We start from the raw sequence: 12,751 nt of genomic DNA on the forward strand, positions 1-12,751 counted from the left end.
GATGAAATTCTCTTATTAAAGGCTTCACAGGGTGGCTATTGAATTTGCAGTTTTGGAGAGAAGGGTCTCCTAGAAAACAAACAAACAAAAAAAAAAGAGAGAGAGAGAAAATAAATAAAAGGAAAAAGAAAACAAACATATGCCCCCCCTGTAAACCTTAGCCTGGCACTCCTAAGTCATGAGTGGGGTCTCTGAACACTTATTTTTGCCTGTACAGCCAAGGAAGCTACAGGCCAAGAGACAGGGTGGCCTTGCAGGTAAAAGAGGCTCTTTTTATTATTCGAATCCTTCACATCTGTCATCTAATTCCATCTTGCCAGCAGCTCTGCAGCCTGGCTGGTGTGAGGCTTCAAGACTTGTGAAGGCTTTGATCATTCCACGGCATAGATGTGTACCGAGACAGCACATTGTGACCCATAAATATATGCAGTTATTATTTGTCAATTGAAAATTAAATTTAAAAAAAGGAGAACTTGTCAGGACTGCAGTCTACCCAGAGGCACGAAGAGCAGGCCTTGCCTGCCTCCTTCCTCCCAGCCTAGACATAGACAGGGCCCTGGCTATAGTCAGAGTGTCCCCAGGGAAGGCAACTCTCTGCTCTCAGCCTTAGCCCTGCGGTGGCTGTGGAAGCTCCGAGGTCTCACACCAGCTTGAGTGGGAAGGCCCCTCCACACATACTGCTCAGTGGGGAATCTGTTCTATAGTCCTCCCAGCTTGGCAGAGACAGGCGGGCAGAATTGTGACATCGCGGGCCTTCAAAAAAGGCTAATTTGTGCCCACAACACATATTACCATTTCAAGTTCTACCGAGATGATTCAAATATAAAGACAGACATAAAATAGAAGAAGTCCCTGAGTCCTAAGGGACTTCATGCTTTCAGTTCCTGTCTTGGCTTCCCTAAACCCCTTTCTAATGAATACGCATTCTTAGTATGACCTATTCCTTATTCTGATCTGGCTTAAGATCTTAGCTCGTAAGGGCCAATTTCCACCATCAGTGTTATGTTCTGGAAGTCCACGGTGGTGGTGGCAGCAGACACCAAACTCACCTAGAGTCCAGGAATATGAGCTTCAGGTCAAGGCTGGCCCTGAACATGAACATGTTACTGTGCAGCTTGATCTCGGTGATGGCGCTGGGCGGCAGGGACTGGCCCACGGCCACCAGCCCCACGATCTGGTAGCAGGAGTCATACAGGGACATGTCCAGCATATACTGCCTGATCTTCAAGTAGCCGCTGCAGTGGATGACCTGGGGGGAGGAGGTCAAAGTCAGTCTGGCCGCCCACTCCTCCTGGCTTGTTTCTCGAAGGTGCTGGAATTTTCCCCAGCCTGGCTTACACCCAGCTGTGTGGCCAACATGCTGATAGACGTCATGGTCATTGCTCAGGGATAAAGAGCTGTGCTTCTTTCACAAGAACCAACATCCTAACAAAGCACAAGGGTTGTCTTATCCCATCAACTGTAAGTGGCTCCACACATTAGGGCTCTCTGATATGTGACAGATTTATGCATAATTAACTCAGCTGCAATTAGATAACACAACAAAGGCATTTTGGAGGGCCAGCCATTGGTTCCACAATGCTTGCTGCAGTAACCATGATGCTTATCACCTTCCCAGGGGATCGAATTTGACATGTGTATCACTGGACATGCTATGTTGTTCCAGTAAAATTAAGAATAACTAAAAATTCTTTCAGTAGAATTGTTTAAAACCTTCAATTTTAGTGTGTACTTATTTATTTGTAATTCAAGATTTTATCCCCTCATAATAAGCAATAAACCCAGGATCATATAGGGGAGGATGCATCATGCTCCAACCCAAACGGAAACATCTGCACAGCCTCAAGCCTCACTGTTGGAAGCATTTACGTAAGTTACAGTCAGTAAAATCTTCCTAAGATCATAATCTTCCTGACAGTGGTGAGGAACAGCTGCAATCTTAGCCTTCAAGTTCTTTCTCAAAAACCTTTCCTGCAGGATTCAGTCTTTAGAGCTGGAACAAACCTAAAATCTTTCTTGTCTATTCTCACGTTTTAGCGAAACGGAGGCCAAGCAAGACAGGTGATATGTTTTGCTTAAGATTAGCCAGCCAGTTTATAGGTAGCAGAAACAAGTGAAGACCCAAGTGCCCTGGAGGATGTCTACTGCGTGCAGAGCAGTCCTGGGGCCACACCCTGGCCCAGAGAGGCTTAAAGTCTGGGGCAGCAAATGAGAAACGTGACCCCCTACAAAATAGAGCTGGGGAGGACCAAAGGAGGGGATTGGAGGACTGAGAAAGAGGCAGACGCTAGGATGGGGGTTGCTAGAGAGGGAATTCTGGAAAGAGAGGACAAAGGCACAAGGCACCAAGGGCTGCTCTCTCTCATGTCACCCTCCTCTCTCCTTTTTCTGAGGGCCAGAAGATTCTCGGCAGCCTCCAACTTCAGCATGATGGTTATAATCTCTGTCCTCTGTCCTCCAAGGCCAGAGAGGCAGGCTGGGAGGAGAGTGAGGGGCCCAAGGAGGGGACAGAGGGTGGAGGGACTTCCCCCAAACAGCCCCTCTAGTGGGAGCAGCTGCCTCTGCACTGCAGTCAGGGCGGTCTCCAACCAGTGACCTGCTCCTGGATTCTGGAACTAACCAGCACATGCAGCCATGTCTAGCAGAGAAATGCAGTCAGGGGGGACATAGGCCGGGCTCGGAGGTTGCACCTTGGCCACTCAGCCTGGCTAGCCCTGCTCTAGCCCTTCTCCCTCTCAGTTCCAGTGGGTGTCTGTAAAATGGGGCTGCTGCTACTCACTTTGGAGGGCTGGCAAGACTCTCGACCAAGCGGGCTGGGTGAGCCACTGCAGGGAGAAGCCCCCTTTGTACCTAGACTAGGCTCCAAATCCAAACTGCTGCTGCACAGTCAGCAACGGTGCTGGACTGGGGGGAATGTTCTGAGGGTGAGAGCAGATGTCTGTCCTGCGGGTACTCACTGCCAGCCTGGATTCTGACCCAGAATGTGGATTCTCAGTAAACTCTGTGGGCAGCTGCTGCAGGGGAACTGGCCCACGTGCTGGCGCCAAGGTAGAATCTACCCTAAGCCATGCTGACTCCTGCTCTTACGTGATGAATTCCAGCCAGGCTGGAACATCCTTCCGACACAGGCCTCCAAAGCAGCCATGTACTGTGTTGCTAGAGAGTTCTACAGCAGTGGGGATGACCGGTTAGGTTCCCTGCACCTTCCTTTCTGCAGATGCACTTGAGTGTGGAGCAAAGCATAAAGCCCCCAGTGGAGACCCCCACCCCACCAGCTCCTCCCCCACCTGCAGCTCCTTGTACCTTGTATCCACTACAGGTCAGGCCTGCATTTCTTTTCGCCAAGACACACTTCATTCGAAGAAAGAATGACCTCTCCATCTCGTACTCTGCAAGTGGGAGTGAGGTTAGGCTGGCAAGTGTCCCACCACACATCCCTGTCGTTCTCCCAACATCACCAATACATTCCGGAGGCCTCCTATGTGTGTGTCCAGACCCTAACCCAGAAAGCTTCCCTCCATGGCTGAGATCTCCGTGGGGAGGAGAGAACCAGCCTGGTCCTGGTGTGGCCTCCATGGCTTTGAAGGAAGGCCATTGAAACAAGGCCACCCTGGAGCCAAGAGTTCCACTTGCCCTTGGCCAGTCCTGGAGGCCAGGGTGGCTTGGCCTCAGGAGAACACGTGTTGACCAGCCCAGAAGTGAATGTCAGCAGGACCAAGAAGGCCTGGAAGTGTCTGACTTCCCTCTGAGTGCAACCAGCTTGGTCAGATGGACACCTCTGCCCTCATTTCTGGCTCTGGAAAGACCACCTCCTTGTCTCTGATTCTCCAGTGCTTTCCCGGCCCATTTTCTTTTTTCTTTCTGAGGCCTCCCATACAAATCTCTACTCCCTAGTGTAAGTGCAAATGAGTCTCCTAAGGAAACACCCACTGCATTAGTAAGGACATGACCACTCTGAGACACAAATAGAGAACCCCTTCCCACCGCTCAGGTGAGGGCAGTTCATGCCTCCCTAAATAGCCATTAGCTGGAGGTTAATAAATTAATCTTTAAAGAAAGATTCCTTGGCTCGGCTCCTATAGCTCAACCGGCTAAGGCGCCAGCCATGTACACCTAAGGTGGCGGGTTCGAATCCCCAGCCCGGACCCGCCAAACAACAATGACGGCTGCAACCAAAAAAAAAAAAAAAAATAGCCGAGCCTTGTGGCGGGCGCCTGTGGTCCCAGCTACTTGGGAGGCGGAGGCAAGAGACTCGCTTGAGCCCAGGAGTTGGAGGTTGCTGTGAGCTGTAATGCCACGGCACTCTACCCAGGGGGACAGCTTGAGGCTCTGTCTCAAAAAAAAAAAAAAAAGAAAGATTCCTTTACATTCCTTTACTAGAAATGGAAGTGAGGACTTCCACTCTCCCTCTGAAGGCACTACCTTATAGAACTAGGAATTGCCCCAGAGGGCCCCCTCCCTGTCCTAGTTGGAGAAGCTGCCATCTTTTACCCACAATTCCCCCTGCAGCTGGCACCTGCAGGCAGAAGGTTTCCCTTTAACATGGCTGCCTGTCAGAACCACTTCCAGATGAGCATGGAGGTGTGGAAGCTGAGGTCTAAAAAACATCATCCTGTAATGAACCACCTAGTTTGGGGGATACTCCATTTCTCCCACATTTATTATATAACAAATGGGGGCAGTTCAGATACAGAAAACCAACTCTATGAACAAGCATCTGAGGAACCTTAAGCCCTGTGCTGGCTGTGACTTCCCCTGTGTCCTGCTGCTATGCCTCGGGCTTGAAACCCACAGAAATGGAGAAGGAGAAGGTTCTCACTGTGTTCCCAAGGATCATTTGCTCTCATTTCATAAATGCTTTTCTGGAGGCTATGACACAGGAAGAGTAAAAGGAAACCAGGGCTAAGGAGAAAAAGTTCACTCTCAAGCAATCAGTATACTAAACAGTTATTGTTTTTGTTTTGTTTTGTTTTATTTTTTGAGACAGAGTCTCATTATATTGCCCTCGGTAGAGTGCTGTGGCGTCACAGCTCACAGCAACCTCAAACTCAGGGGCTCAAGTGATTGTCCTGCCTCAGCCTCCCTTGTAGCTGGTGCCCGACATGACGCCCAGCTGTTTTTTTGTTTGTTTGTTTAGCAGGCTCAGGCCAGGTTTGAACCCACTGGTGCCCTAACCACTGAACAATGGGTGCCAAGCCTACTAAGCAGTTTTGAGGAATGTTCTGAGTAATTCTCTGACTCCTGTTGTCTTTGTCTAGCTTTTAATCACCCCACAGTGAGAGAATTAGATTCAGGTGTGACATTCTAGCCTAGTCCTCATTACATTAGTAATCACTTCTTCAGACTATTATTCATGTTAGTTCATGCAGCTGTATCATTTTCAAGGATATAAATCACAGCCCACAGCTTCAACTAAGCCCCCATCTCACCTTAGGAACCAGCATGCCAGTCTCTCTCCTCTGTGAGGAACAGATTCCTATGACTATTTCTAAAGCCACAGAGCTATATCTGCAAGGGGTTTTATAACTGAGTATACAAATCTGTGTCCTTTGTGCCTGGCCTTAGAATGACCCAGGAGCGAGTGATAAGAAAGCCGCTCATTTGTTTTTCTGTGGCTAGCTACCCCATTCTCATCACGCAAAGTTTCTTTTGCATTTTGTTCTACCACGGTACTTTGGCTAAGCTGGGTACCATGGTCCAAGCACACACAGGGGCCAGGAGAGGTGGCTCATGCCTGTAAACCTAGCACTCTGGGAGGTTGAGGCAGTTGGATTGCTTGAGGAGTTCCAAAGCAGCCTGAACAAGAGCTAGACCCTATCTCTACTAAAGATAGAAAAACAAAAATGGGCATCATGGTGGGCACCTGTAGTCCCAGCTACTGGGGAGACTGAGGCAAAAGGATTGCTCAAGCCCAAGAATTTGAGGTTGCTGTGAGCCATCATAATGCCATGGCACTCTACTTGGGGTGACAGAGTGAGACTCTGTCTCAAAAAACAAAATAAAACAAAGCACACACAGGACCCATCAGTCAGCAGGCCTGTTGGCATCATTGGACTGCTGGAGGGAGTGGGAAAGCCAGGGCTCCTGGAATAATGTCTGACTCTTCTCATCACAACTGTAGCTTAAGGCATCCTGAGTGTAATGAACATGGCTCAAAACCCACAGATGCCTACTCAAAATGATGTTTTTAAATGCATAAAACAAAATATGTAAGATTACCAAAAAAAGAGACTGTGTCGGAAAATAGTTATCAACATATTTAAACAGTGATAGGGATATAAATGTGCTGCTTTATTAATATACTATGTATAAATAGCAAGATTAAGTAGCAGGTCTCATTACTCTCCAAATGTTGAAGTAGCCATGAGCATAAGTGATAATGTCTAAATACTCGTGAAAGCTTAATGTGATATGCAAAGATCTGTGATTTCTGTTGTTGGCAAGGCCACAGGTACTATGATCCAAAGATGGTTCATCATCTGCAATCATAATAAGCAAGGGAAATGCCAAATTTCAACTACAGAAAACACAAATGTAATTTTGCCCACATGGTTTCGTGGACACCCCCACCCTGTGAGTTCAGTCCTCAGCCTCCACAGGTCTACATTCCTGATGCTGTGACCCCTGGAATTCTGAGCCCAGAGCTTATTAGGGGAGCAGGCTGGCACCACTTTTGTTTGCTACTCAGCACTGAACACCATCCCAGGCAGGTAACAGAATCTCAATTGATGTTGGTTTAAAAGACAGAGGCATAAATGCCAGTCCCCACTTGGTGGGTGTCAGGTGTTTGTTGGAGAGAGCTGAGCTAGGCCACCAGCCCTTGGCAGGTGTGCTAATCAAAGCTCCTGGGTCACATTCAGGAACAAGTCTTGCTTTTATTCTGGTTTCTTTTCCCCTGGAGGAAATACCTTGGAGCAGGTGGTGATGCAGAGGCTGGTGGGCGGTGAGGACAGCAGTCATCTCGTCGTGGTCGGAAGGGTGGATGTACTCATAAATACTGTTGCCAGTAAGCTCCACCTGCCAAGGAAGGGAAGGATCAGAAGTGCCACCAGCTTCTCTAGGACTGGCACAGGGGGAGGAGCAAGGTGTGTAACAGGTATGCACCCTGCCAGGGACAGGACTTTGATCTCTGCTTACAGCCCACACCTTTGCCAAATGCACAAACATTTTTTTCCCCTAAGCAGAGATCTGAACAATCTCTCACACTTTCTAAAAAAGCCAGAAAGCTGAGGTTTGAGCTTAGAGCCATGAGCGTCCTTAGCAAGAAGGACCAGCCAAAGAAGGCTGGAGAAGAAAGGGACACTAATGCCAGGGGCAGTGTCCTTCATACACAAGATAGCTGGCAGCAGGCCCAGACCAGGGCTCTGCCTTTCCCTCACTTGCTATCTGAGGGGAATGGTCAGCCAGGAGACCAGCTCATGTCCACACTGGGCTCCCTGCAAGACCTCTGTCCACACAGAGGCTGACCAGCCAGGAACAAGGGACACCAACACTCTTGGGGCAGACTTGAACTCTGACAAAGGGCCTTTCTTTATCAGGATGACCCACCCCTCAGGCCCCCCAGGCCTCGCTCACATGGGCTTCCTGGTCTACGATGACTGTGCTAATTCTGTAGCTTCCACCCAGGGGAGTGGCTAGGTCTCTGCGTGACCTGTAGAAGGGTTTGGGCCTGTCCAGACAGCCATGCCACATGGGGATTATCTTCTGGGGTTGCCACCCCAACTTTCGGACACCACCTACTTGCAGACACAGCCCATGGAGGAGGCTGGGCCATGTTGGACAGACGCTGTTTTGCAGGACGAGTAGCTCCGGGAACACACCATAGTTATGATTTTTTTTTTTTTGGCCAGGGCTGGGTTTGAACTCACCACCTCTGGCATATGGTGCCAGAACCCTACTCTTTGAGCCATAGGCGCCGCCCCATAGTTACGATTTTTACATAAAGGTTCCTGGTGGCCCAATTCTCAACCTTGAGAACCTTTTGAATGTTCTCCAAACACAAGTGTGAGGAAAGGAGATGATGCAGGCTCAAGACCTGGGCCCCCTCACCCATCTTAAGATGGGCAGTGACATAGAATGTTCAAGAAACCACCACCGTCAGAGCAGCCTTCAGAGACGTGGTGGGTGGATTATATAGAACTATAATCAATAGAGCTGGGGGTGGCAGATAAGGACAGTGAGTCAGCGTACTCCAGTATTTTTCCGGGGAGCCCTGGAGCAGTGATAGGAATTCTTCCACAACCAGTCAAAGCATGGGAAAAACCGCCCCTGGGGGGCAAAGAGCCTGGGCTGGATCTGAAGAATTCCTTCTCTGCCCTGCCCCAGGGAGCAGAGTAACCTGAGACAGCACATAGAGGCTTTGAGTGTCTTGTCCCCAGCCACCCTCTTGTTATTTTTAAGTCCACCTCCTGCAGATTTCACCAGGTGGCCTGCTGCTCCCCATCAGAAGAAAGATATGATCATCTAGAGCAGCCTGCCTGACTGTGCCACCTCACGCAACAGGACAGCCCAGCCAGCAGCTTAATGGAGACGTTCTCCTGGGAGCCACCATTCCAAATTAGCATTGAGGCCATCAGCTCTTTACTTGGGACCAGGGCATGGTGGAGCAGTGGAGTGATTTATGCCACTCCTTGGAGCCGGTTCTTCCAATGCATGAAGGCGGGTGAGTTGCCTTTTCGTTTGGAATAAATTAGCTTCTGGCCTATAAGTAATCTTGTCCTAAAACTGCTTTCACAGTTCTATTTTCTGCATTATTCATGGAATGCTCCTTCCCAACATTATGCAAACAGAGTGACAGAGAATCCTATTATAGGAATCCTCCCCACCTCCTTTCGAAAACCCGCCTCCCAAACCTGGCGCTGATCTATTGGCCAAACCAAACGGAGACTTGCCTCTGTGAAAAGTTATTACATGATTTCATTAAAAAAGAAAACAAACCAAAGAATAAAAACTAAACATTTTTCTTTCAAGCCATTCCTGTTAATCCTTACAAAGTTTAAATGAATGGGCAACATTTAAGCCAGCCATTTGGGACAGAACAATCTCCAGAGAGTAGCAAGGAGGATTTAGTGCAGGCCCCATCAAGGCCAGTAGTGTCTGTGGCTGATAAAGGGATTACCTTTAAAAAATTGTTTTATCAACTCACGCTTTCAATGGCTTGTTTTAAAAATGAAAAAAGTAACAAAACAGATAATGTTTGTATTGGCCTCTTTTCTCCCCTTCTCTCATTTTTCAGGGGAAAATGATAACTCTGATATGCTCAAAGTTCTTTTTTAGGAGAAAGTAATTGACGTCTCTTGAGAGAAACGTCTTTTTGCACTTTCAGAGAGACGTCATCTGTGCTTAGTAAGGATGAGACCTGAGCGTTAGTCCCAAAGCAGCTTCCTCTGTCTTACCAAGTCCCACTCTCATCACACGTGTGAATGGAAGGCGTGATGTGTCTGAAGACTTGGGTCCTTTATAAAACAAATGGGACAACTCTAATGCTGTCGAGGAAGTAAAAAGGGCTTCAAATAACGGAAATGTTTTTAAAGAACAAATTTTGGAATGATAAAAACAGTGCTGACCTTAACTCAAAATTATGGTCCACATGGTGTTTCCTGTATTTACATATCTGTTCGTGCTTTTGAATGCTAAAAGAAATCTGACTACCTCACTAAAAAAAGAAAAAAATTATAGTTGTCGCTATAAAACTCTCCAGGTCTCATACATCAGCCTTATTAAAACAGACCCTCCTATGTGATATTTTAGTATTTGTAAAAGCCCTGCTAACTACAAAATGGATGACTTTCCTACTAAGAGCTTTTTTATGTTTTGCTGAATAGCTTTTCTTCCTGCCAAGAAAACTACATATGATAAATACAGCACTAAATGGATATATTCTGTGTGGAAGGGCAGAGTCGCTCTAAGAATGCTCATTACTCTGTTTGGGGGGTTTGCTGAGTATGGCAAATTAAGCATTTTAAAATGAGATGGTTTGGGTTTCAGGGTTCAAGGTATGTCAACAAACATAATACGCTGTCTTTTCTCTTTATTTCAGAAGCGAAAGAATGAGGTCTTGTACCTCTAAACAACACCACTGATATTTTTATGGTTGTTTCTGGCAGCAATCTCAAATGTGACATTTGTAATGTATCTCAAACAGCTATTTCATACACATCTATATTTGTGTGAATATGTATATTAGTTACGTAGATGCTGTATAACACACATAACTTTGGAAAAGAAATTTAACACAAAGATACTTTAAAATGTATACAGTAGCTAGCTATATAGGTTTGTTTTTTCTTCCTCAAAGATTAAAAAAAAGAAATTGCGGCTCGGCACCCATAGCTCAGTCATTAGGGCGCCAGCCACATGTACCAGGGCTGGTGGGTCCAAACCCAGCCTGGGCCAGCTAAACAACAATGACAACAACAAAATAATAGCTGGGCGTTGTGGTGGTGTCTATAGTCCCAGCTACTTGGGAGGCTGAGGCAAGAGAATCACTTAAGCTCAAGAGTTTGAGTGCTGTGAGCTGTGATGCCATAGCACTCTACCGAGGGTGACATAGTGCGACTCTGTCTAAAAATAATAATAATTGCACTAACAAAAAACCCATGGAAGTAAATCATTTAATAAAGATGCATGGGCTTGGCACCTGTGGCTCAAGCGGCTAAGGCGCCAGCCACATACACCTAAGGTGGCGGGTTCGAATCCCCAGCCAGGGCCCGCCAAACAACAATGACGGCTGCAACCAAAAAATGGCCAGGCGTTGTAGCGGGCACCTGTAGTCCCAGCTACTTGGGAGGCTGAGGCAGGAGACTTGCTTGAGCCCAGGAGTTGGAGGTTGCTGTGAGCTGTGATGCCATGGCACTCTACCCAGGGGGATAGCTTGAGGCTCTGTCTCAAAAAAAAAAAAAAATAAAAAATAAAGATGCATGGAAAAAGATTACTCATACAACTCTATCTCATCCAAATAGATTTAAATTTGCCAATATCTCGTTTGTTTGCAGATGTGCGTATGTCTACACTGAATGACATTTCAGGCCAGGAACTTGCTTCCATCTTCCAACCTGGGCTGAGGAAACAACTCGTATTTTATGGAGCCGCTATCATTTTTTTTTTAGTGCCAAAGTTTGACAGAAATGATTACATATTTACTAGTTTAACAGCACAAATAAACTAATAAACTTTGCCATTTGAACTACATTTCTTATTCCAGCACATGTAATAAAAAGTTTTAAGTGGAGATGGGCTTATAACACATTAAGAATCATTTTTATACCCTCAGATAGATAATTCAGATATTTATTTAGGGGGTTAGATTAAAAACAAAACAAAAAGAAATACTACTTGCTGTTAATTTTCATACGATTATGGCAGACGGTGGGGCTTATGTTCCCTATGATCTTTTAATGCAGAGTTTAATCCTGAATGAACACGAAAGACGTCTTTATTTAATGAGATAATGTCATTGCGAGCAATTGAAAGTTCTTTGAACACAGAGAGCACAGGTAAATATGAGCTAAGACTACTAACATTATTCATCAGTTGGGTAAAATTTTATTAACTCTTTCATGTCTGTGATTTAAAAAAATACTCAAGCCTATTTTAATAAAGTTTTTGTGTTTGGTATATTTGCCTGTTTACCAATAATAAAAGTCATCTAAAAAGTGCAAAATATTAAAAAAAAAGAGCAGTTTGGTATTTGACATCTTATCCAATACTTTATTTTACTATTTAAGTAAAGAGGACAGAAAAAAATACACATTGTGATTCTGCCTAGATTTCATTCTGTGAAGTTAATCACGAACAGGAGGCAGATTTGAGAGGAGAGTTTGTTGTTGCTTATTTAAACAGTTTGCTATGGAACAACTCCCCAGATACTGGCAAAGGGCTCAGTCGGCATTAAAGTGTTTTTATAGCTGCAGACTGATGCTAACTCAGCCCTGCTGAGAAATCAGAAAAAATCAGTCACTCTACACAGTTTGACATATCTGTTTAAAATCTGTCACTTCTTCTGGAAACACAAAAGACGAAAGGTATGTCTACAACTTTCTTGGAATATGGTAGCATATAACCCCTCTCCTCTCTTGAAATTATGATACACAATTTTATTGCTACATTATGGTCAAAAGGAAATATAATACTTGTACTTGTGATTCTGCCTAGGTTTCTGTCTGGGGAGCTAATCGTGAACAGGAGGCATATTTGTCATCTATCCAATATTTTGGTTGTTCTTAATTATGGTGTTCATAATCTATCAATTCTATTTTCCACATAAAAAGAGGAAAATTACAAAGAAATAAGATGCTAGTTTGGGCAACCCAACCGAATGAACTAGGTTGTCTCGGGATGTGCCAGGATGTTCCAAACACCAAGCATCCCATTAGGAATCCTCTTAAGGTGCCCGCCAAAGGACCATACTGGAAGCAATTTTGTTCTAATCAAACTGTGGAAATACTTGGCATTTGTGTAGCTCCCTATAGTTCATAAATTACATAAAATGGACAGTTTGATCTGTTTTCACTATGGTGTTAAAAAAGGGATAGAGCAGACATTATTTTATTGTTTAAATTATAGTTCAAGAAGGTTAAGTACCTGCCCTATGACGCAATGAAAGCTATGTAACTAAATGCATTCCCCTTTTTGCTTTGACTGCTAGGGAGCTCAGATTTAAATTTAGCATTTGATAACAGTGACCTTACCTATTTTAAAAGATTTTTGTGGCTCGGCGCCTATAGCTCAACCGGCTAAGGCGCCAGCCACG

The 12,751-nt window shown here is 45.6% G+C and overlaps 1 protein-coding gene across 1 annotated transcript in view; it reads right to left on the reverse strand.

Moving 5' to 3' along the window:
* Window positions 1–12,751, reverse strand: part of SIM2 (single-minded family bHLH transcription factor 2) — a 47,238-nt gene that overhangs the window by 19,756 nt on the left and 14,731 nt on the right. The window contains exons 4-6 of the mRNA XM_012811944.2: window positions 6,909–7,017; window positions 3,304–3,389; window positions 1,050–1,249 (exon numbers count right to left, since the gene is read on the reverse strand). Coding sequence (XP_012667398.2) covers window positions 1,050–1,249; window positions 3,304–3,389; window positions 6,909–7,017 — 395 coding nt within the window. The remainder of the gene's footprint in view (window positions 1–1,049; window positions 1,250–3,303; window positions 3,390–6,908; window positions 7,018–12,751) is intronic.

Source organism: Otolemur garnettii, unplaced genomic scaffold (genome assembly GCF_000181295.1).
Source record: "Otolemur garnettii isolate 467f Iridium unplaced genomic scaffold, OtoGar3 scaffold00180, whole genome shotgun sequence".
Lineage (NCBI taxonomy): Eukaryota > Metazoa > Chordata > Mammalia > Primates > Galagidae > Otolemur > Otolemur garnettii.